Source organism: Schistocerca cancellata, chromosome 2 (assembly GCF_023864275.1).
Source record: "Schistocerca cancellata isolate TAMUIC-IGC-003103 chromosome 2, iqSchCanc2.1, whole genome shotgun sequence".
Classification (NCBI taxonomy): domain Eukaryota; kingdom Metazoa; phylum Arthropoda; class Insecta; order Orthoptera; family Acrididae; genus Schistocerca; species Schistocerca cancellata.
Window position 1 is genome coordinate 411,584,725 of NC_064627.1, and position 26,726 is coordinate 411,611,450.

The following is a 26,726-nucleotide window of genomic DNA, read 5'->3' on the forward strand; positions in this document are numbered from 1 at the left end:
TTTAATTGTAAGACATTTCCAGGGGCTGATGTGGACTCAGACCACAATCTATTGGTTATGAATTGTAGACTAACACTGAAAAACTGCAAAAAGGTGGGAATTTAAGGAGATGGGACCTGGATAAACTGACTAAACCAGAGGTTGTACAAAGTTTCAGGAAGAGCATAAGGGAACAATTGACAGGAATAGGGGAAAGAAATACAGTAGAAGAAGAATGGCTAGCTTTGAGGGATGATGTAGTGAAGGCAGCAGAGGATCAAGTAGGTAAAAAGACGAGGGCTAGTAGAAATCCATGGGTAACAGAAGAAATATTGAATTTAATTAATGAAAGGAGAAAACATAAAAATGCAGTAAATGAAGCAGGCAAAAAGGAATACAAACGTCTCAAAAATGAGATCGACAGGAAGTGCAAAATGGCTAAGCAGGGATCGCTAGAGGACAAATGTAAGGATGTAGAGGCTTATCTCACTAGGGGTAAGATAGATACTGCCTACAGGAAAATTAAAAGAGACCTTTGGAGAAAAGAGAGCCACTTGTATGAATATCAAGAGCTCAGATGGAAACCCAGTTCTAAGCAAAGAAGGCAAAGCAGAAAGGTGGAAGGAGTATATAGAGCATGTATACAAGGGTGATGTACTTGAGGACAACATTATGGAAATGGAAGAGGATGTAGATGAAGATGAAATGGGAGATACGATACTGCGGGAAGAGTTTGACAGAGCACTGAAAGACCTGAGTCAAAACAAGGCCCCGGGAGTAGACAACATTCCATTGGAGCTACTGACGGCCTTGGGAGAGCCAGTCCTGACAAAACTCTACCATCTGGTGAGCAAGATGTATGAGACAGTTGAAATACCCTCAGACTCCAAGAAGAATTTAATAATTCCAATCCCAAAGAAAGTAGGTGTTGACACATGTGAAAATTACCAAACTATCAGTTTAATAAGTCACAGCTGCAAAATATTAATGCGAATTCTTTACAGACGAATGGAAAAACTGGTAGAAGCCGACCTCAGCGAAGATCAGTTTGGATTCCATAGAAATGTTGGAACACGTGAGGCAATACTGACCTTACAACTTATCTTAGAAAATAGATTAAGGAAAGGCAAACCTACATTTCTAGCATTTGTAGACTTAGAGAAAGCTTTTGACAATTGACTGGAATACTCTCTTTCAAATTATTCTGAAGGTGGCAGGGGTAAAATACAGGGAACGAAAGGCTATTTACAATTTGTACAGAAACCAGATGGCAGTTATAAGAGTCGAGGGGCATGAAAGGGAAGCAGCGGTTGGGAAGGGAGTGAGACAGGATTGTAGCCTGTCCCAGATGTTATTCAATATGTATATCGAGCAAGCAGTAAAGGAAACAAAAGAAAAATTCGGAGTAGGTATTAAAATCCACGGAGAAGAAATAAAAACTTTGAGGTTCGCCAATGACATTGTAATACTATCAGAGACAGCAAAGGACTTGGAAGAGCAGTTGAACGGAATGGACAGTGTCTTGAAAGGAGGATATAAGATGAACATCAACAAAAGCAAAACGAGGATAATGGAGTGTAGTCGAATTAAGTCGAGTGATGCTCAGGGAATTAGATTAGGAAATGAGACACTTAAAGTAGTAAAGGAGTTTTGCTATTTGGGGAGCAAAATAACTGATGATGGTTGAAGTAGAGAGGATATAAAATGTAGACTGGCAAAGGCATGGAAAGCATTTCTGAAGAAGAGAAATTTGTTAACATCGAGTATAGATTTAAGTGTCAGGAAGTCATTTCTGAAAGTATTTGTATGGAGTGTAGCCATGTATGGAAGTGAAAAATGGACAATAAATAGTTTGGACAAGAAGAGAATAGAAGCTTTCGAAATGTGGTGCAACAGAAGAATGCTGAAGATTAGATGGGTAGATCACATAACTAATGATGAAGTATTGAATAGAATTGGGGAGAAGAGGAGTTTGTGGCACAACTTGACAAGAAGAAGGGACCGGTTGGTAGGACATGTTCTGAGGCATCAAGGGATCACAAATTTACCATTGGAGGGCAGCGTGGAGGGTAAAAATCGTAGAGGGAGACCAAGAGATGAATACACTAAGCAGATTCAGAAGGATGTAGGTTGCAGTAAGTACTGGGAGATGAAGAAGCTTGCACAGGATAGAGTAGCATGGAGAGCTGCCATCTCAATGTGTTTAGCATAATCATGTGTTTTGCAATATTGTGGCAACATAGTCTAATTGTCTTTTCTGATTAAGTATTTTTGAGTCATGCTGTGAGAAACTTATTCACTAACACCAACATGAAAACCCTTCCCTAATTCTACATCTGCATCCATACTCCTAACACCACTTGCATTCCTTCATTGTGACCTTTTTTATTGTACACACTCCTTTAGATATCTTATAAAATACCTTTTAAAAACTTATGTGCAGTACAGGTAAAGAAATTGGTGCACCTTGAGAGATATATATAAAACTATAGGCTCCTGTGGTTGGCTAGATGAGCTAAGTCTCAGTATTATCTTTTTTATGTCCTTATTTTAGTCTTCTATGATGGCCTGTTTGCTCGATAAACAAGGTCTTGATTTTTATTTACAGGTTTTGCTAGTGTGTATTCAGCTTCAGTTGCTTCCACAGAGAGTAACAACCCCCCCCCCCCCCCCCCCTTTTGAGATCATAGTGTCATAATGTGCATTTTATACACTTTTTTATTTCTCTCAGAGTTATCATCAGCAACAAATGGTATTTATTTTATTCTTTATCAACCCACACTTTTTAAGTGTATTCTCATCACTATGGCCTCATGATCATTTATATCCTCAGTGATGTCGGGATTCCATCTTATGTGACTCAACTTTATTGGAAACTTCTTAATGGAAGATTTTCTGAAATCAAATACTCTTGTCATTCCAAAAATGTTTGTTTTCTAAGACTTGGTCACTTCTTTGTGAGTACATAAATGTGCTCCTAACAACCTGAAGATTCATACAAGTACAAAATTTCTTCAATTTTTTTCAGTCCAATACTCTCTGACTACACTGTCATTCCATTTCCTCTCCTTCCAACTCTCCTTTAGACCATCATTGGTGATGTTATCATCCAAATGCCTTTTTTTTGTCAGTGACTATGGAAGTGAATGGATATGTCTGTCTTCCAGGATTAAGTGACTGTGATTCTATATTTGTGTCTTGTTTGCTTTTATTACTTAGTCTGTGTGTCAGTTAATTTGTTATTAGTGAATAGATAAAAGAGTTTGTATAGTTAATTGTGGTGTTTCTATTAAATGTAAACAAATGAAAAACAACAAAAAACTGAAAAACAAAACAAAAAACTGAAAAAACAAAAACAAAAAAGAACAAATGCAAACAACTGAAAAGGTTAGTAATCAGCCAAGTCTGATTCCACAGTCAGCTATGTGGTGATGCTACAGTTGCTGTATGAAACAACATCAAAGCAATAATAGGGCATTCAGGTGCATGCACAGACGGTAATTCCACTGCTGGGTGGTTACAATTGATGTCACCAATAATCTGTCACTCCTGATAACACCATCTCTGTAGAAAAATCAGTTCTCATAAAAAAAGTACAGTTCTTGAAACAGGTGATACAGTTATTATGCACTGTTCTCACATCATAGGTGCAAATGTCTGTGTTTTCATTGAACATGTTGGGCATGATTGATTAATGCAAGAAGGCAACAATGAAGAGGACCTTTTCAGCACTCAGGCATTTCAAGAATTCAGGCACATGAGTTTTCTTTTTCAGATGTGTCCTTTTATACCTAATAGCTGAAACTGTAATCACATGTCTAGATATGGCTGCTCCCATGGATGTGCAAATAACCATTATGGCTGTTCTCACATAAATCCTGTTTGAAATATACATGTTTTATCACTGAAGATGCCAATGGCCTTGCCTCACTGAATACATTGATTCCCAACAGATCACTGATTTTAAGCGACACTGTGAGTGACTGGTACTTGGATGATGACCGTCCAGGTATGTCACACACTGTTAGCAGTTTTCCCTTTACCTTTCCGGCAAAGGGGACGAGGAGTGGTGGCATAAGGTTTCTGATCACCAGACTTTATGCTGGTGTCCTGTATTGAATAGGCTGGTTTTCTATGTTTAAAAAATGGTTCAGATTGGTACTACTCTGATTGATTATACCATTTAAATAGCATTTACAATCAATATTCTCACTAAATATCCGTTACTTTAATGTAATTAAAACCTAAAATTCATTAAATATCAAGATCTGGTCACATGATTGAAAATGCTCTGTTATTGGCTGAGCTATGGTGTATTGTAGACTAGGAGTAAGATGAAGCTATACGTGTGCTATAGAAGTGTTAGCCAAATTTATGAGGTTTTTACATACTTTCTCTGCAAATAGTTTAGCTGCTATGAAACTTCCTGGCAGATTAAAACTGTGTGCCAGACTGAGACTCAAACTTGGGACCCTTGTCTTTCGTGGGCAAGTGCTCCACCAACTGAGCTACCCAGGCACGACTCACAACCCATCCTCACATCTCCAATTCTGCCAAGAGTGCTAGTTCTGCTAGGTTCACAGGTGGGCTTCTGTGAAGTTTGGAAGGTGGGAGACAAGGTACTGGCAGAATTGAACATGTGAGGATGGGTTGTGAGTCATGCTTGGGTAGCTCAGTCAGCAGAGCAATTGCCCGCAAAAGGCAAAGGTCCTGAGTTCTTGGTCTAGCACACAGTTTCAATCTGCCAAGAAGTTTCATACCAGGGCACACTCTGCTGCAGAGTGAACATTTCATTCTGGAGTTTAGCTATTTCATGCTCAAAAGTGCAATTACAATTTTTACATAACAACAGAAAGGAATTTTGTGAACGGTGATAGTGGGAGCCTCGCAAAAATTGATGTGTTTATGCTCCATCCATTTAGAGCAGTGATATGTGCAACAATGCACATTTATTTCCCTGCTCCTTGCAATATCATTAAACTTGCTCAAAACTAAGGAATTGTAGAACTTTTGCAAATAGATCCATATATTATAACTAGATAATTGACTATCAGTCATGACCTATGACCCAATACATAATAAAATTATGGTTGGGAAACTTAATGCTGATTTCCTTTCTAGAAAGCACTCAGCAGAGCTATTGTATCCAGCTGGTGTTCAGTAGCACAATGGATAGTGCATCGAGCTGCAGATTAAGTGGTCAAATGTTCAAATTCTCGAATGATCAATACATTTTAAAATTGTTACACGAAATACAAAAATAGTTTTAGCAATAACTGATTGTAGTAGTTGTTTTGATCATGGGAGCTTCACATTAGTCTAGTGTGAGAAATGGACAACAGAGGATAAATGCATTTACTTTGTGAACGAGCAATTCACTTTTTGGAAAGCATTTTTAGTAGTGAAGATATCATCCTATGCTCACAGTGCAACGAGGTGAAGGACAATGAGGTTATACAGAGAGATATAAAACATGTACAACATGCAGGTGACACACGTTGGGCTGTAATGTTTGTGGGTGTAAACTAATGTTAGTGTCTGAAGCAGACTTACTTCATCTTTATGTAAGATTATGAAGCTGCTGAATTTTAAACATTAAGGATCCTAGATAGATAGTATTTAGATAAAAACATTGTTTCTAATAAAGTAAAAAGTTTGTTGTCAAATTAACTAGAAAATATCTTTTTGAACATGATATGTGTTAACAGTGACTGAAAATGTAAGTGCATGTAGACAGCAGGGAGAATAACAATATTCTGTTTCTGATTGGTGTGGCAAAGTTTTATAATTGTGATTTGGTTTTCATATGAGAGGACTGTCAAGTCATTCTGCAAGTAAGTTAAATGCCCTTTTAGTTTAGATTCGACTGAGCAATCTATGAAAATCATCTTACAAAATTCGGTGATCTACCGCTCTAACAGCTGAGCTGCCAAATAATTCAGGTTTTGTTGGGTGAAACAACAATTTTCACCAGGAGTTTAATTTCATTGACTGACACTATCCTTTGTTGTAACAGTGGGAGAGCAAATGTCAGGTACAAATTAATGTTAATATCACAGTGCAGCACATTTTTAATTAAGTTAGTGAACTTGTCCGTCAATGTGATGGCAATTTGCCAGTACAGTGCAACTACATTTTATGCATCTTCTAATTCTCTGGAACACTCTAAAACAACTTTTCAGGAGTTTTTATTGATGTATTTGTAAAGTATGGTACTGCACATATTTGTAACACATTTTCCAAAATGTGACTTCCAAAACAAGACGTCACAGTAAATTAGCATTGTGACAGGAAAAACAGCGAGCTAGCCAGTGACATCACAGGAATCACATGACTCGAATCGAGCATTTTAGTGGCCTTTCAAATAATTTTGATTTCATTTCCATTTTTATAAAAGAATACTGAAATTGAAGAAGACAAAAGCATATTAGGAGCATAAAATGACGTAATTAATCATTCAAGACTATTTCCAGAAAACAGTCAAATACCTTATTCCAAACTTCTCCACAGTGTCTAATGGAATGAGGGCATTTGAGACTTTTGAAGCGCATGCACACGCATGCTCATGAAGTCTTCTGTTGAAACCAGACAGAAATATTGGTTCCCTGTTATATATTTGTAGGACTGGATGCTTTTTGTCATTTGTGCTACAGTGCCTAATAGAATAAACACTCTGATGAAGATCCTGGATCACTGGAATGAGTCTAATTGATTTGAAAACCATCAGAACTCTAAACAAATATTAAGTACTAAACAGATTCCACAATACCTCCAGCATTTTCAAGCATTTAATGGATAAAGGAGCTGAAGATAATGGAAACAGTACAGAAGTTAGATGCTTATTGCAACAGGTGGAAAAACAAAAGACAGTAAGTTTGTAGAATATGAGAAAAAGATGATCAAGACAATATATATTGAAACACCTGAATGTATCATATAGGCTAATAGTCTGCTAATCAGTAGATTGTCGAACAGAAGAAAATGCACATACCAATGGCGCACTGCTAATTTCCATTAAAAATATCTAGAAAACTAAAGTTCATATACGATCATGTATATGTGATATTAACTTGAGTGAAATGGGGGATTGTTTGCTTGGATACATCCTGAGAAATCAAGGAAACATCAGTTTGGTAATGGAAAGAACTTTGAGGGTAAAAATTGTAGTAGATGGAGAGCAATTTTTGATTACAGGTTCAAATGGATGTAGGTTGCAGTATTTATGCAGAGATGAAGAGGCTTGCACAAGACAGACTACTGTGGAGAGCTGCATCAGATCAAGTGTTCAGACTGTAGACAACAACAACAACAACAACAACAACAACATATGTCATATTGAAGTAAATTGATAAGACCTGATGTGTACAGATTTTGTATTAGGAAAGTACGGAATAAGATGATACTGTATGAGTTGTTCTATCTTTGTTACTCTAAGTTAACAGATAACATTTTAAGAGGCAGCAGGAGAACACACATAGGGAGGTATTAAAGTTTACAAGCTTCCAGAGCCAGTGGCTCCTTCTTCTGGAAGGAGGTCTGAAATGGAAGGAAGATGGATGAAGGAAAAGGACTGGTGAGGTTTACGAAAAGGAATAGAGTTCCGAAAACTCACCCAGAACCCTGGGTCAGGGGAGACCTACCAGATGGGATCAGAAGGAAAGTTCTCATCCCGTCCAGTAAGTCTCCCCTGATCCAAGGTCCTGGGTGACTTTTCAGAACTCTACCCCTTTCCCCCAAACCTTACCAGTCCTTTGCCTTCACCCCTCTTCCTTCTCTTTGAGCCCTTCTTCAAGAACATGGAGCCACTGGCTCCAAAAGCTTGCAAACAGTAATACTTATATGTGTGTGTTATGCTGCACCTGCTTGGTGACTAGATTTTTTACCTATCCAATTATATTTTGTTGTAAAAAATTGATTATTTTTATTGACATAGATAACATTTTAAGTTAACCTACAAACATGTAATATTACTATGTAATGGAGCCGGTTACATAAATAAATGCTGCTTGTACTACAATGAAGGTCTCCCTCCTTACTAAATTTCTGAGTGGCCTCAGACTATCTGCCACTGCTATATATGTGGACCACTACCACTGCTAAGAGTGAATTACATCCTACGGCATTGTTGCCCTGTACTAAATATTAAATCCCATTCCAGTTCTGGTCACATTCTTTTAATGGTGTATTAAAACTTCTATTCATCTTTACTGACTGCTTCATTGTCTAATGACTAAAGAATACATTAGCACCATTCCCATTCTTATTCTTTCATAGTACTGCTTCCAGCACATATTACATAAAAATGCATCTGGTGCATTCACATCCCATTACCACCCCTGATTTCAAAATTATCCTTACAATTTTCACATATGGCTGAGTTTGTCAACTATTTATTTTTTATTTTAAATCTTGCGGGCACAAAGCTTCTTATCGTTCAGTTAATTTTTTTACTGAAAATCTGGCTCATACTATTTGCCTATGGAAATGGACTCTTATTTTATTTTTTTACTTTTATACATAAATTTACACTTAAAAAACCTTCAGATTAATATACATACCAGCTGTGGCTATATTAAGAAACAACTCTGGGCCTAAATTTTTTGTGTTCAATAAACCTCCATAGTACGTTACAACAGTGAAGGCCCATGCAGCATGAAGACCAATGTACTTAACCTTCTGTGTTGATTCCTTATGCAGAGACTGGTGTGGAGCCTTGATTTTCTCCACTCTGAAATGTAGAAAAAAGAGCATTCAATTTAATAGATAATTGCAATATCTGAATCCTTTTGATTTAAATAAAATGTTAGATTCACCATGATAATGGTGTAATAATGTGGATTGTGTATGACACATACAAACACGTAAGAATAACAGTGTTGTTCATGTTTGTATGTTGCAGCAAAATAATCTGAGTTTTTGTGTATCATGTTATTATATGTAGTGCGAACATAGTTTATCTTAAGACTTTTGTATCAGAAAAGATACGAAACTTGGCAGTGAAGTGTAATTTATAATCTACACAAGTATGGTTTAAGAAACATAAGGTGAGACAGTTTTATTAAATTTAATTGGGGCCTTTAACACAACTGGATCATTCAGTTCATGAAATAATTTGTAAAAAATGGTTTATGATGTTATATGGTTCCGGTTCTTAAGGGTTGTGGGTAATTTTCAGTATTAATGACAGAGTTAAACAGAATAACTTAGTGAGGTTAACAAATACTGAGGATGTGTTAGATGATGATCAGTTTGGCTTTAGAAAGGTAAAGGCACCAGAGAGGCATTTCACACATTGCAGTTGATAGTGGATGCAAAACTAAAGAAAAATCAAGACACGTTCATAGGATTTTTCAACCTAGAAAAAGTGTTCAACAATGTAAAATGGTGCGAGGTGTTCAAAATTCTGCGAAAAATAGGGGTAAGTTATAGGGAGAGGCACGTAATATACATATGTACAAGAATCAAGAGGGACTAATAAGAGTGGACAACCAAGAACGAAACGCTTGGATTGAAAAGGGTGTAAGACAGGGATGCAGTCTTTCACCCCTACTGTTCAATCTGTTCATCAAAGAAGAACTAAAGGAAATAAAAGAAATGTTCAATGAGTACAGAATATGGACTGAGAGTAAATCGAAGAAAGATGAAAGTAATGAGAAGTAGCAGTAATGAGAACAGCGAGAAACTTGACATCAGGTTTGATGGTCATGAAGTAGATGAAGTTAAGGAATTCTGCCACCTGTTGCAGAAAAATAACCAATGACGGCCACAGCAAGGAGGATATCAAAAGCAGTCTAGCACTGGCAAGAAGAGCATCCCTGGCCAAGAGAAGTCTACTAGTTTTAAACATAGGCCTTAATTTGAGGAAGGAATTTCTGAGAATATACATTTGGAGCACAACATTGTATGGTGGTGAAACATAGACTGTGGGAAAATCAGAACAGAAGAGAACCGAAGCATTTGAGGTGTGGTGCTACAGACAAATGTTGAAAATTAGGTGGACTGATAAGGTAAGGAATGAGGAGGTTCTCTGCAGAATCAGAGAGGAAAGGAATATTTGGAAACAAATGACAAGGAGAAGAGACAAGATGATAGGACATCTGTTAAGACATCAGGGAATGATGTCCATGGTACTGGAGGAAGCGGTATAGGGCAAAAACTGTAAAGGAAGCCAGAAATTGGCATACATCCAGCACATAATTGAGGACATAGGTTGCAAGTGCTGTTCTGAGATGAAGAGGTTGGCACAGGAGAGAAATTTGAGGCAGGCTGCATCAAACCAGTCAGAAGACTGATGACTCAAAAAAACTAACTCTGAACTTTTTAAACAGAAACCTACTTTTCAACCACCTGCAGTCCACCTGTTGTACTTCTTTTTGCTCACATTATTCTTTCCTTATAAGTGATGTATGAATAGGAACCATGGCAGATTCTACCTTCACATGTTTTTAAAATTTAAATGTTGCACTCTGTCTCTAGAATGCTCCAATCTTCACTGTTCCTTTGAAATAACTTTCCTGCATACCGTTCAATCTCTTTAAATAGGATAAAACACAAACAGTTCTCAAATATAGATTTTGTTTGTTTCTCTTATTGATGTTTTTAATTTCGCCATTTGTGGATTTATTGATAGCCTTGATGCTCGTGAAAGGCTTGTAATTATAGAAAACATAATTATCTTGGTGTTTCTTATTAAGTGATTTTAGCAGTATATCAATGTGTGCCAAGGCAAATCAGTGACAGAGAATTGTGCTGCCAGTAGTCTATGTATCCAGAAAAAATATGATAATTAAAATTCCCTTTGCTATGTCATACATTTATTTCCTGCTGTTTGGATAAAATACAGGTTTATAACAGAAAGATGTACCTCCTTGATGCTATAATACATCAGTGGAGAATTATAGTTTATGCAGACAAAATATCTCATTAGATAACAGAAAAATAATTTAATTTAGCTCACTTGGATGCAGTGGTCTCTTTCTGCAATGCAGACAAAAGTTTTTCTATAGGCAGTCCGTGCAAGTATTTATGAAATACTTTTTTTCTCTTTTTGGTGAGATATAGCTATGTATCAAAGTTGTATATACGTTTTGACTTACTAATAATAAGAACAACTGGTGTTCTTGAAACAGATATTAATAATTTAACTTCTGATTGTGAGTTGAAACCTTAAAAGTATTGCCTGCTATCAGTTATTTCTTTTTGAGTAACTAACTGCTTCTGTCTGAAGCTGTTGATTTTCTGCATTTTTTTTCATTCACAGTGAACAAAACTAAGTTTAGTTTGTGGTTGTTACTTTCAAATGTAGGTTTTTTTTAAATTAACAGTGTAACAAATATTCCTGTTTGGACTGATTTTTGTATCGTTGTTGATCTCACATTTTATAAGGTTCTGTAAATCTCCGCTTTACTGCTTGATTTATTATTTTGCAGTGACTATTACAGTCCTCAGCCTTTATGATTTTTCAATTTATTCATTCTTTCAGTCCCCATATTCCATGGATCCTGTCATGAAGAAGAACTTCCATGAACGTAGAACGAGTCAAGGTGTACATTAACAAAAAGACATGGAAATCTCATAAACTTAATCTATATACTGTATCAAAGGAAATTATTGTTATACTGATAATGCTATCAGTGCTTATAAGAACTAAATTTTATTGAGTAAATTAAAAAGAAAGGTCCTTCGAAAAAAATTAAAATCGCTCAAAAGAGGAAAGGCCACTGGACCTGATGGGATACCAGTTCGATTTTAGACAGAGTACGCGAAGGAACTTGCCCCCCTTCTTGCAGCGGTGTACCGTAGGTCTCTAGAAGAGCGTAGCGTTCCAAAGGATTGGAAAAGGGCACAGGTCATCCCCGTTTTCAAGAAGGGGCGTCGAACAGATGTGCAGAACTATAGACCTATATCTCTAACGTCGATCAGTTGTAGAATTTTGGAACACGTATTATGTTCAAGTATAATGACTTTTCTGGAGACTAGAAATCTACTCTGTAGGAATCAGCATGGGTTTTGAAAAAGACGGGCATGTGAAACCCAGCTCGCGCTATTCATCCACGAGACTCAGAGGGCCATAGACACCGGTTCACAGGTAGATGCCGTGTTTCTTGACTTCTGCAAGGCGTTCGATACAGTTCCCCACAGTCGTTTAATGAACAAAGTAAGAGCATATGGACTATAAGACCAATTGTGTGATTGGATTGAGGAGTTCCTAGATAACAGAATGCAGCATGTCATTCTCAATGGAGAGAAGTCTTCCAAAGTACGAGTGATTTCAGGTGTGCTGCAGGGGAATGTCATAGGGCCATTGCTATTCACAATATACATAAATGACCTGGTGGATGACATCGGAAGTTCACTGAGGCTTTTTGCAGATGATGCTGTGGTGTATCGAGAGGTTGTAACAATGGAAAATTGTACTGAAATGCAGGAGGATCTGCAGCGAATTGACGCATGGTGCAGGGAATGGCAATTGAATCTCAATCTAGACAAGTGTAATGTGCTGCGAATACACAGAAAGATAGATCCTTTATCATTTAGCTACAAAATAGCAGGTCAGCAACTGGAAGCAGTTAATTCCATAAATTATCTGGGAGTACGCATTAGGAGTGATTTAAAATGGAATGATCATATAAAGTTGGTCGTCGCTAAAGCAGATGCCAGACTGAGATTCATTGGAAGAATCCTAAGGAAATGCAATTCAAAAAAAAAAGGAAGTAGGTTACAGTACACTTGTTCACCCACTGCTTGAATACTGCTCAGCAGTGTGGGATCCGTACCAGATAGGGTTGATAGAACAGATAGAGAAGATCCAACGGAGAGCAGCGCGCTTCGTTACAGGATCATTTAGTAATCACGAAAGCATTACGGAGAGTCAAGCAGTATATTTCTCCCTCCTACGTATATCTCACGAAGAGACAATGAGGATAAAATCAGAGAGATTAGAGCCCACACAGAAGCATACCGACAACCCTTCATTCCACGAAGAATACGAGACCAGAATAGAAGGGAGAACCGACAGAGGTACTCAGGGCACCCTCTGCCACACACCATCAGGTGGCTTGCGGAGTATGGATGTAGATATAGATGTAGATGTAGATGAAAGCTACCAACATCTCAGCTGCAGCCAATTCTATAGCTGCTGTTTGCCAGCTATTGGTAGGTTCCTACTACTTGATTACAATGGTATTTTTCAATTTATATAATAAGTAAATGGTGGTAGGTAGGAAATATTAATTTACATCTAGGGGGAAAAAAACAACCAACATTGTTCCACATCATTACAATTAATCGAACATATGATTAATGTGATATGAGACTATATAACTAACAGGGGAAATTAATCATTTGTATAGTACATTACTACTTGTTGTGCAGCTTTACAATGATCACTACTACTTTTCATGTAGCTATCACAGCTTTTCTATCTCTGAATTTAGATATTCACATAATTTGTAGAAAGAATGGCTAATTGATGTATGTCTATTATTTTAATTTGAACTGGTAGGGACTCCCAATTTCTTGCTTTATGTTAGATGAGAGCTTGTTGAATCCTTTCATGCTGTAGTGTATAATTCCATTCTGAATCCTAGATGTGGAGGCAAGGTGTATATGAAAATTATTTTTCAATCTTGCATTATGACAATGTATCAGAAAAGTAGAAAATACATTGAGAAGTGAATATAAGAATTCCACAGTCCCTAAAAACACTTCTGCAAGATGTGGGGATGATCTACTTTACACAATAGAAGGTATGTTAAAAACAACAGGAATTTTGTGTGTTATATTAGTCCAATTTGCAGTTTTTTGTTGGTGCAGTGGTAAGCAGACCTAAAAAGTATCTGTACAATGTTGGCCATATTGGATATATAGACTGCTGTCAGCTTTCAAAACTGTTATGTTTCTTTTGGTAGTACCTGCAGTATTAAATTTTGCTATAAGAATGGAATAAAGTGTAACAAAGTTTTTAAATTGTTGAAAATTGATTATGGTGAGTCTAGTATGAGTTAAATAAGATTTTATGAGTGGTATAAGTGTGTCAGAGAAGGCCATGAAGATGACAAGCATCGTGGGCTCTCCACGAGAATATCATCAACTGATGAAATCATGGAATGAAGGAAATAATTATAAATAATCAGCAAATCACAATCAGGATTTTGAGGATGGCATATCAGTTAGCTGATGCCATGACATTTTTTCAGATATTTTAGATATGAAATGGGTGACAACTAACTCTGCTCCAAAACTGTGACAAATGCTATTTGCTCAGGAGTCACTGGATTAAGTCAACGATGATGGGGAACTATTGAAATATGCCACAATAGGCACAGAAACATGTGTTTATGGATATGACATCGAAACTAAGGCTCAACAATCCCAGTGGAAGAATCCAAAAAAAAAAAAAAAATTCATGGCTTTTGCACCAAGATAATGCACCTGTTTGAATTTTATTGCTTGTTCATGAGTTTTTGGTCAAAAACAATACTAAAACAATGCCCGAGCACCCACATTTGCCAGATCTGGGCCCATGTGACTTTTTTCTGTTTGAAAAAACTAAGAAAACTATAAGGCCCAGCATTTTACAAGTGCAGAGGAGATTAAAAACGCATCACTCAGAGGGGTGAAGGCTACCTCAAAGACAGTCATCAGAAAGTTGTTTAAGTAGACTTAGTACTGAACCTTGTATGGACCTTCCCGTCTAAGTTAAGTTTTATTCCCAAGCTGAATATTATATGCTGTTTTCTGTTATAAGCTTCACCCATATGAGATGGATGCCACCACCTCCATAACATTTTAGTTTCTAAAGTACAATTCCATGGCCCACACAATCAGAGTCATTGTCTGAGTCACAGAATATACCAACAGGGTAGTTTTTACTTTTATGCTCAGCCAGTACTTATTTATGAGAGCATATATGGCTTTCTCATTAAAGAATCCTTTATAAAAAGCTGTGGCATTTAGCAAGTTATACCCGGAAGTGCAAAACAGATTTCCATTATAGGCTAGTTTGTCAAAAAGATTTGGGAATACTGGAGTCAGTGAAATATCTCTGTGTTTGAGATGATTTGTTTATCTTTATAAACTGGTATTCCTATTGCATATTCAACCATGTATGTCACAAAATATGCTGCAAGTAAATATTTCTTCTTAGTAACTGGCAGACATTCATTTGTACTTTGTAACATAGTTTTGAAAACAATCTGAATTAATAAATTTCAAAACAAGAAAATAAATTTTTGTATCTGGAAAGAAATGACTTTCTCATACACAGCAGTTTGGCGGTGGTTTGCCATATAATGAAAAACTGTGATGTCTGTTAGTGAAGGAGAATAAACATCAGGTAAGAGGATCCACATTTTTTTTAAAAAAAGAGCACAAAGTGAAAAAGCATATAAAATAGAGCAGTCCAGCCTCTTCTTAGTTTTAGATTGAAGAAGACACACGCTAAAGATCAGTATATCACCAGAAAGTCCCATTTTACTGGCTTATGAAAAGTTTGGAGAGTATCCTGGTTCCCATGAGAGTAACCTTCGTCTATTTGTACATCAAATACTTAAATCTCATGTAATTACTGGTCTGGTAAAGTATGAAACTGAATAAGCTGCAGAGGAAATACATCAGATGTTTGTTTTAAAGGTGGGTGTAGATTGATAAAGTGTTCAACAGATGAATCATGTTCATGGAGAATGTTGATGACAGAAGCAAACTATGAGGTGGTAGTAGGATTTCAGATGGTTCTTTCATCCCCAAGGACCTTGACAAAGAGTACGTCCTGCAACACAGTAGCCATAATCTAAGCACTGCTTCATTACACACACAAAATCAATACTTCATCTAGTACCAGTAATTTAGAACTTTTCAGATGAAAAATTGCTCTAGAACATGTTAGGCACCAGCCTCCAACTTGGGCTTAAATTGTAGTAATGTCTCCCTTCAGACTATCTCCTAATGACATCAACTGATACTCTTATTTCCTAAATGCTTCATCTCCACTATTCCATTGTTCCTTCCTTTTTCAGTTCTACTTCCCTTTTTTGCCTCTTCTATGCTTCTGTTTATGGTTTGGCTTACTATCTCACTTATAACTCAAACTTTCCAAACTTATGTGCTGCTAGCATTTTATTATTATTTTCTGTCTCATCCTTTCATACTATATCTTCTGTGGATCAAGAGTGAACTGATTTTTCTGGTTAATAGATGTTAATAGATGAGTGGCCTCTTTTCTTCTAACTCTTTCCTCCCTTTTGCTGGATGAAGGAACCACTGTTTTTGAAAGCTTGTTATTTTGTGAAAATTTCTGTTTTTCTGTCTTTTCTGCTACCAGTTAAGCACAAGTTGTATGTCTGTATTTAACTGTGAGTAATATATAACATTGTTATCACTCCCTGCTTTGCAAAACTGGTACAAATTTGTTCTTGTACATGGTACTTATACATAGCACTGCACCGTGAACCACAGACATTGCCAAGGTTGGGTGGCTTGCTTACCTCACCAATACACACAGCTGCAGTTAGAGGCAACCAAAATGGGGTACTATTTATTTAGAGGGCATAAAAACCTGTGGTTCCTGAAGAGCAACAACAGCCTTTTTAGCAGTTTCAGAGACGGACTGATCTGGCCTTACAATATCAGCAAAAATGGTATTGCTTTGCTGGTATTGCAAACTGCGGAAAGCGGTTCCCAGGGACATGTAGCTCTACTGTATGGATAAATGATGATGTCACCCTCCTGGGTAAAATATTCTAGAGGTAAAATATTCCCCCATTTGGGTGCTGATGATCGCACTGTTGAGCGCCCCATAAACCAAACATCATCATCAGTCCCACATTTGGATCTTCAGGCAGGGACTACTCAGCAGGATATCCAACAGGAAAAACCAAACTGGCATTCTGCAGATTAGAGCATGGAATGTTAAGCCCCTTAATCAGGTATGTAGGTTAGAAAATTTAAAAAGGGAAATCGACAGATTGATGTTAAATATAGCTGTCATTACTGAAGTCCAGTGACAAGATGAACAGGACTTCTGGTCAGGTGACTACAGGGCTATACACATGAATTCAAATAGAGGTAATGCAATAGTAGGTTTAATAATGTATGAAAAAAATAGGAGTCAGTGTAAGCTACTATGAGCAGCATGGTGGATGCATTATCATAACCAAGGCAGACACAAAGCCAACACACACTAGTAGTACAAGTTTATATGCTACCTAGATCTGCAGCTATTGAAGAGACTGAAAGAATGTATGATGCGATACAAGAAATTATTCAGATAGTTATGGAAGACGAAAATTTAATTGTGATGGGTTGCTGTAATTTGTAGCAGGAAATGAAGGTAAAATAAGAGGAGAATATGGACTAGGAAAAGGAATGAAAGAGGAAGTGAAAAGGAATGCAAGAGGAAGTCAATTGGTAAAATTTTTCACAGAGTATATTTTAGTCATTTCTGACACTTGGTGAAAGAATCATGAAAGAACATTTGTATTGGGACACCATGTTCTAACATTAGCTTTCTTTAATAGAAATAAGTGATACCAGGAATATTTTTGAATCTTGTATAGGTGAACATTATCTCAGCTGTATAACTAAAAGAATTTCATATGATTTTGTATACAATGTATTATATTTCACACTAAAATGTACAAAAGGAAATTAATTTGTTACAATCAATATGTACTAACTCTGTATGTACAGCTAAAATTATTCTTCTTTTAGAAATATTTGAAATTTCTAAATGCCTATTATTAATTACAATCTGCCTCTAATAATTAAATTTGTTTCTGGATTCATTTATAAAATAATGATGTGACTTGGTGAAGATTCTTCTTTTGTCAAGAGAGTTTGAAAATTCTTTTGTTTTGTTAACTCTTTGGAATACTGTTAGTACTGCAGAATGTAGTAGTAGTGGGCATGCCTCTGATGGAATTGGGCATGTTTTTATGTTTGGCGATAACAATGTAAATTTCTGTTTTATGGAAGTGGAGATTGTAAAGTCAGTCTAATGTAGAAGAATGAGACATAATAAAAAAACAGGTGCAATCAGAAATCATGCAACAGTCTTACTTAAAGTTTATCTAGTCATCTGGAACCCACAAAGTTAAAAAAAAATTTCAGCCTGAAGAATGTACCCCTGGATATGACAAACAGCAACCAACAACGAGAAAATGAAGATAAGTTAAGTTATTTGTACATCTTACACCTCTCGGTTCTTGTGAAACAAATCAATTTTTATGGAGAGACTAAAAAATTTACTGGTGACGTGTGGGAGGATAAGATTAAAGGTATTTGTGGAAGAGACCTGAAGACTCTGGAAGTTTTCATATTTGTTATATAATGATATTCTGGAACTGGATTTTAAGCTACAGGACATTTCCAGGGGCAGATGGCCATAATTTATTTGTTATAAACTGTAGATTAAAATGGAAGATTTGCGAAAGGTAGGAAATGAAGTAGATGGGACCTGAAGAAGGTGAAAGAACCAGAGGTTGTTCAGTGTTTCAAAGGGAACATTATGCAATAATTGATTGAAACAGCGGAAAGGAATACAGTGAAGATGAATGTATAACTTCAAGAGATGAAATAGTGAAGGCAGCAGAGAATCACATGAAAAGAGAAACTCTAAAGATGCAGCAAATAAAGGAGGCAAAATAGAATACAAATGTCTAAAAAATGAGATTGGCAGAAAATGCAAAACAGTCATAAGGAAAGGATAGAGAACAAATGTAAGTCTATAGAAGCATGTATAAAGCGAAGCTGTGGTTGAAACAGTAGTGAAACAGTTTTATTCAATCTGTACACTGAGCAAGCAGTAAAGGAAGCCATAGAAGAATTGGAGAAGGAATCAAAGTTAAGGAAAAGAGGAAAAACTTCAATGCTTGCTGATGACATTGTAATTCTATCACACACAGCAAAAGGGTTGGAAGTGCAATTAAATGGATAAATAGGACAATATAAGATGGCATTAACAAAAACAAAAGACAAGTAATGGCATGCAGTCAAATTAAATCAGGTGATGTTGAGGGGTTTTCAAAAGAAAATGAGGCACTAAAAGTAGTTGATGAGTTTTTATGTCTGGGCAGTAAAATAACCGATAATGGCCAAAGTAGAAAGGATATAAAACGTAGACTGACAGTGGCAAGAAAGGCATTTCTGAAGAAGGGTATTTGTTAATGTCAAATATAGGTCTTTGTGTTAGGAACTCTTTCCTGAAGGCATATGTGTGGTGTGTAACCTTGTATAGAACTGAAACGTGGACAATAAGCAGTTCAACCATTTGAAATATGGTGCTACAGAAGAATGCTGAAGATTAGATGGGTGGATGGCATAGCTAAGGAGGAGGTACTGATAGAATTGGAGAGAAAAAAACTTTTTGCATAACTTGACTGAAAGAAGGGAGTGGTTTATAGGACAAATTCGGATATATCAAGGAAGTATCAGTTAGTATTTAAAGAAAGTGGAAGGAGGGTAAAAATTGTAGAGGGTGACAAAGAAACAAGTACAGCAAACACGTTCGGGTGAATGTGGGTTGCAGTAGTTATCTGGAGGTGATGATACTTGCAAAGGATGAAGTAGCATATAGAGTTGCATCAAACCAGTTTTTGGACTGAAGACCTCAAAAACAACAACATGGTACTTCAGTGTTAGTAAAGAATAAGGTAAAGTCTGCAGTGCAAGCCTGCTTCATGGTTATTGGCTTGACTGCAGGTGGAATACAGACTTTCTGCACTGTGGCACTAGGAGGAGGAGGGTAGAGAGCCCATCACCTCAGCTAACTTTTACCCCCAAGGATGATCCCAGGTACAATACTACAAAAATAATTTGGAAATAACATTTCAGTTTCTAAAAAGGTGACTTGCATATACATAAATCTTTAGATGTGAATAATAAATTTAATGAAGAGTTTTTCTGTACTTTTGATAATCATATTCCTTAATCGTAGAGGGAGACCAAGAGATGAATACACTAAGCAGATTCAGAAGGATGTAGGCTGCAGTAGGTACTGGGACATGGAGAAGCTTGCACAGGGTAGAGTAACATGGAGAGCTGCATCAAACCAGTCTCAAGATTGAAGACCACAACAACAACATTCCTTAATCCAATTCATTTTTAGATCTATGTACATGTCTTACTTGTTCTGTATTTTGGTCGCATTTCTGAACTTCTGAGGGATAAAATTCAAACTACATGATCAGTAACTCTTTAAGTGAATACTAAATAACACAGACAGATTAAGAGATTATACACTTTACTCTTCTAGAGCCAGTCTATTTTCAACCAGCCTGCAATAATAAATGGAAATGTTTTTTGTTATGAAAACACTGAAATGTGACAAAAATTTCTTCCACCATAAGGATTTGAACCAGCACCACTGCATAGCTATTGAGCAATTAATTATGAGAAAATTGGTTTGTATTGGTTACATACATGCCCAATACACAGAACTGTTAATTTTCTGGCACAGATCTCTGTATCTTATAGTTATCCTATGGTAATGGATAAACAAAAATTCACAAGTAAAATTGTAATTATTGGAACATGAAAATAAGCAAATGTGAGGAAAGGCAACCACTCATTTACTCATGTGTATTTAACGTAACGTAATGTAACACACACACACACACACACACACACACACACACACACACACACACACACACACACACACAAAGATTGTGGTGTTCCTGAGCAAGTTACCTTTGCTAATTATTTAAAAAAAATATGGTTTTCTTGCTGGAATTTCCATTATCATGTTGTTATAGCACAAAATATTTTGTTTTGTGGAATAGTAGTGATTAATCTATCACTTAAGAGTTGGCACTTGTTATGGCATCTTACCTTCCTCCTAAATTTGCATGTATTTCATTAGTAGTTTTATCTGTTTTCAGGCCATCATCTTCAAATGGTATTTGTTTCTTCTTCCTTAGTTTCTTCTTAGTCTTCCATTCAGGACTTTCTGGAATGTATCTGAAATTGGAAGCCAAATTACATTACATCTAAAACAGATGTATATTCAATATTACCAAATTAAAAAAGCTAAAGCTGTCATAACCTTTAACATTGGTTTGAACACTACTTTGCTTTAATAGACGTGATAGTTCTGGATATGGTATGCCTTGGATTCCTCTGACCACTGAACTGGCTTACCCAACCAGTTATAGGAGACCACACAGTTTAATATGTACTTTGGGGCATGCTGAAACTCCACATTTTTCATGTCAGCAACCACTGATGAGGATGAAGCTAGTGATACGTGATAAAAATACTTGAACAGACTGGGAAATGAAAGAGAAACTGTAGGGAGGGAGACTAGCTAAGCAATGGTAAACTACTCCTATGTATTGCCTTAACTGTAAGTACTCTGGGACTACTTCTGACATTTGAATATATTTTGTAATGTAAACACACACACACACACACACACACACACACACACACACACACACACACAAATACACAGTACTTAATGTCATACTAGCTTAGTGCATGCTGCTTCAATTGTGTAGACTCTACAGTCTGCAAAGATTTTTATGTCGTTCACAAACTGCAAAACCTTCTAAACTTTTCACAGTTATCAAGGCCATTGGAGCATGTTCCTTCCTGAATCTGCTTCTAACCTCAACATGATTCTGGTAGCCCAAGTCAGAGGACTTCGTTAACCCTGCCATTTGAGTTCATGTGGTGATATTTCCATAAAAACTTTCACTCCTTAATACAGTTTTCTTTAGAAGTCAAATATCAATTTTCATAGATTTAGCTTTAAACATGTTTTTATATAACAATATAATTTCACAAATATCTTCATCCTCTATTCCATCCCCTTAGGGATGGAATTTCAAAAGTTCCTTATTAAACAACATCAACGGTATAAGACCAACACCCTCTCCAAATACCAAGTTTCTATCCTTAGCAGTTTGGGCTGGATACTGATGAGTCAGTCAGTCAGGACATCACCTGTTATATACAGTGTTTCCACTCTGTAGATGACCAAGCGAGATGGCGCAGTGGGTAGCACACTGGACTTGCATTCGGGAGGACGACGGTTCAATCCCGTCTCCGGCCATCCTGATTTAGGTTTTCCGTGATTTCCCTAAATCGCTTCAGGCAAATGCCGGGATGGTTCCTTTGAAAGGGCATGGCCGATTTCCTTCCCCATCCTTCCCTCACCCGAGCTTGCGCTCCATCTCTAATGACCTCGTTGTCGACGGGACGTTAAACACTAATATCCTCCTCCTCCTCCACTCTTTAGATGAGCTTCTGCAGGAAAGCTATCAATTATACTAAAATGTAGCAAATGTATGATGAAGCTATCAACTACACAAAATGTGATAATAGTACAGATTAAATGCAATATGTTCTATAACTAATATAATGTATTTGTTTTTCTAAAACATGTGATGTACTTTAATGTCTGTACCAGTAACTAATGTGCAACAAAATTCATAACAGAAATCATGAGTGTTTCTTATTCACGTGTTGTGTTTTCCCTATGACCTAATGATTACAACTGATACAAGTATAATTTACTGGTTTACAAAAATGCTTTGCCTCTGTCTCACTGGTATTAACTATCAAGTTCAAGAAATTTGTCAGTTACATAATTCATTCTTGTGTTCAATAAAATGTTAAGGTGTATTTTTCTTCTTGTTTTAGCTATGAATAACGCAGCTTCGTTAGTTACTTACTTAGATCAGAATAACAAAGCGATTGATAGCCAACCATGGAGGGGGATGACATTCATTGTTTGCTCTTAATATGGTCATAAAATGGCTCTGGCAGCAACAGCTGTGTAGTTCCACACTGGATCCATCCACATTTTCTTGTTAACAGACAGTACTGAACTTTCTTTGTGGAGTCATGAAAGCCTTATCATATATCTGTACATTTTTATTGCCAGCATCATAGATTCATCACCTCATCATATTGCATATTGTACAGCATCCCACCTCTGCCATGGTAGATTCATCACCTCATCATATTGCATATTGTACAGCATCCCACCTCTGCCATGGTCTACATGAAACAAAAGCATGTTGTTCTTCTCCAGTCTTCCCACCATCCCTCTGACCCAATCTTCCCTGTTCTTCCAATTGCTTTCTTCCACTTTTAGCCACTTGATCCATGATTTTCTCCTTACTCTCTGGCACCCATCTATGATATGTGCACCTTCCTAGGCATCCTTATCATTCATTCTCTTCACATGCCTATCTTGGTATAACTTTTTCTTCTTGTCTAGTGGGGTTTACTCATGTGTTGTCTCCCTAACACTTCAATTTTTCATCATTTCATTTTTCTGAAAAACTTCATTTCATTGAAAATTTTACTTTTTTACCTTTTCTTCATGACCCAAGTTTCTGCAGCAATCAACAGAGCTGGTATATAATACGTTTAGTACATTACCTGCACACTTTTTGGGTGGCTTCTCTGTTCTATACAATTCCTCTCTCACTTATCATAATTTTATTAGATTTTATTGTTTGTTCATTTACCTCCCAAAATACAACCCCTAGTTCAAGTTGTGATGTATGGGTGATGGCATGTAATGTTGGAATGCCATAGTGGCAGAGTACACTGGAGACCTTTGCCATGTGACTGCTGTGGTAGCAGTGAACGACCTACAGGAAACTCTGAAAAGAGCTGGCACATGAGGGCTGTTGTGAAGCACTCATAAGCACAGTAACCCTGTCACCAGCGGTGGAGGCAGCATCTTATGACGAGTGATTTAAGCATGATTGCAGTGGGTAGTCGCTCTTCCTGTTATGAACTGACTACGTGTAGCAAAGCAGTGACTTTGTGGCCAATGGTATGCTTGGATGGTAGCTTCAAAACGATAGTCAGTGCTGGTCTGAAGTGCCGATTTTTGTTGTTTGGCCAATAAAAAATGTTCTATGGGAAACTTATTCCGATGGGACAGTAAGACATTTTACTTTTGCTCAACATTTAAGTATCTGTAAGAAATCTGTGTTAGTTGTGATGGCAGTTCAGTTTTTTTACCTGTCAGATAGTTCCAGTCATTGCACATGGGACTGCCTGTGGGTTACATCCTGTTGCTTCCTGAACAACAGTTATATTGTGGAAACACCCACTTGCTTGCAGTCTCTGTTATTTGGGATGGTGTTGATTTATACACTAATACTCTGAATTTACAGTTAGCATTCATTTTTCATTTTAATGGATGGTATGTTGTTATATGATCTTATCATCTGTGTTGCTTGCCATCCTGGTTACCAAATTTTGTCTGTGCACAGTAGAATCTTTGAGGTAGTTGTGTAAGGTTTTTTATTAGATTGTTATCTAGTGATGTCTGTAATTGATATTGTGGTATTAGTGGAGGCATGTGGCAAAGTCTTGTCACATTTTTACATATAGAGACTGAAGCAGTGTATCAAGGCTGGGAATCGAACCTGGGTCTCCTGCTTACTAGGCAGGTGCATTAGCCAATAAGCCACCTTGACACAGTGGTTCACACAGCTGCACAGATTACCCTGGCATGCCTACCTCCTTGATCCAAATTTTCAGTGCCACCCCAGTCTACTTTACACTCCCCATTGCACATCAACAGAATTGGCGAGGCTCTCCATCTTCCAGGATAGCACCTCAGCATCGAATGTAAATGATGGATGCAGCCTGAAACCCAGGCGCGAATATTTATACAAATGGAATGACAATTTCAGAGACTTTTTTGGTCTCATATAGGTATGATTTTATGTATATAGACTGAAGCAGTGATTGAAAATTTGTACCAAGGCTGGGAATAGAATCTGAGTCTCCTGTTTACTATGCATGTTGCTTGGTGGCCTCATTCAAAATTATAAATCTCATGTGAATTAAGTCACTACTGTGATGTGATATCCAAATGTTATTTAAGGTTGTACCTTATGAGTATGACTTGTTCTTTCAATCTCAACTTGTTCTATGTATATTTTGGTAATTTTTAACATCGTTCATCTGTGTCAAGTGCGTTATAGGAAGGGGGCTTTGTAATCCTGTCTGTTTATTTTTCGTATCCATGAATCCTGGAATTGGGGCCAGTGTACCTTAAATAAGTGTGAGGCATGTTCAAAAAGCAAGTGTACCAGATTTTTATATATTTTTTTTTAGAAAAAGTCTATTTGAAACAATTACAAGGTATTTTTCCACATATTTTCCATCCAGTAAAGTGTGTGTGGCGAGCCATGGCACAAGCATCTTCATCACCTCCTCAAACAGCTCCTTCCTCCACTTCAGAACCTCTTTCTGCACCTGCTCATCAGTTGAAACTTTAATACCACTCATGTGTGTGTTATCTGGGTGACGAAAAGATGATAATCTCAAGATGCCAGTCAGGGGAATGTGAGAGTTGGGGGGTTGGTCCAAAACATCACAAACAAATGAGTCCAAGTGTTACTTGATGGCTAAGGTTGTGTGGCAACAGCCACAGTTGTGCAATAAGCACACTCCTCTCATCAGCATTCACCTCCTTTTGTTTTGAATACTCCTTTTGAGTTCTGCTCAGAAAATCCTCACCTTCCAGTTCACACTAATCAAGAAGTTGCAGGTGCTACTGACCTGATATTATTATTATTATTATTATTTTCTGCTCTCTTATCTGGCACACAGTTTGAGTTTGGAAACATCACAGAAACTTCATCCACTGTCAATCAGTGATCTTCATTAATATTTTCCTTTCATTTTTGCACCAACTCATTAGCCAAAATGAAAGGTCTTCCACTCTCCTGTTGGTCATGAATATTTGTTCTGCCACCTAAACACACTTGTTCTATTCATAACACCTTCTTCATAAACTGTTTTGATAAGCAAGAAAATTCAATGGGTGTTATTCCTTCCATGAGTAGGAAGCAGATCACAGCACATGACTCACACATCGTGCTGGAATTTCTTATCGACATATTTCATGCACCTGGACACTAGAACCAAGTTTACATATAGTTTTCCTGTGATGCTTGCTCTGACCTGGGGATTCCCCCCCCCCCCCCCCCCCCCCAGTGCTTCCAACCATCAAAAAAAAAAAAAAAAAAACACAGCCCTTTATGGTCACAGTACACTCACTCTCTAAACATGCTATGCAATGCCTCTGCTGAAACAGGCTGTCACTTACAATTGGATAAAGCTTAATGCTGTTTCTAAGCTGTACTAATGGGGCTACATTAAGAAACTTGCATGGCTGGCCATATGCTTAGTCTAATGCTGCTAAGCGTATATAAATATATTTGCCAGCAATTGCTCAAATTTCTTGTACCAATACTTACTTTTTTTAAGTTGCAATAGAAAATATTGTTGGTAGTGATGCTTAATACTAATGTCATTATTTTGGTAGTATTAAAAGTTCTGAGTGTTGCTTTCATAAAATCACAAGAGAAAATTGTGCTCTGTTTTAGATATTAATAAGTTCTGTCACCAATTGCCTTATGGTAAAGTCTCATTCATGAATTCTGGTGGTAGGTCCTGTTCTTATCTGGTGTGTTTTAAGCTTTTTTCAGAGTTTTTCTTGTGTGAATTTTTTTTCTTGTTTAAATAAAATGATATGTTTAAATTTCGATACCTGTAGTCTGGCCCAGTATTTTACCTCTCTAAACTGGCTCCATACCACTTTCAGCTGTAGCAGACCATGGTAGTAATTTAGTGGCAGGGTTCTGATACTGTCTAATGGTGGGGTTAAAAATTTAAGATTTTTTTTACAGTCTGCTATCTTAGATATTTTTGTTACAAGTGTTCTAAAGAATACAGGTGGCTCATCAATCAGTGACCAGTTCTCA

General features: G+C 37.0%; 1 protein-coding gene across 4 annotated transcripts in view; it reads right to left on the reverse strand.

Moving 5' to 3' along the window:
• The window catches only part of LOC126161859 (organic cation transporter protein-like), a 325,910-nt gene that overhangs the window by 48,640 nt on the left and 250,544 nt on the right, over nucleotides 1–26,726 (reverse strand). For all 4 annotated transcript variants that reach the window (XM_049917973.1, XM_049917972.1, XM_049917974.1 and 1 more), the window contains 2 exons: nucleotides 20,809–20,937; nucleotides 8,538–8,707 (listed from right to left, as the gene is read on the reverse strand). In XM_049917973.1, coding sequence (XP_049773930.1) covers nucleotides 8,538–8,707; nucleotides 20,809–20,937 — 299 coding nt within the window. The remainder of the gene's footprint in view (nucleotides 1–8,537; nucleotides 8,708–20,808; nucleotides 20,938–26,726) is intronic.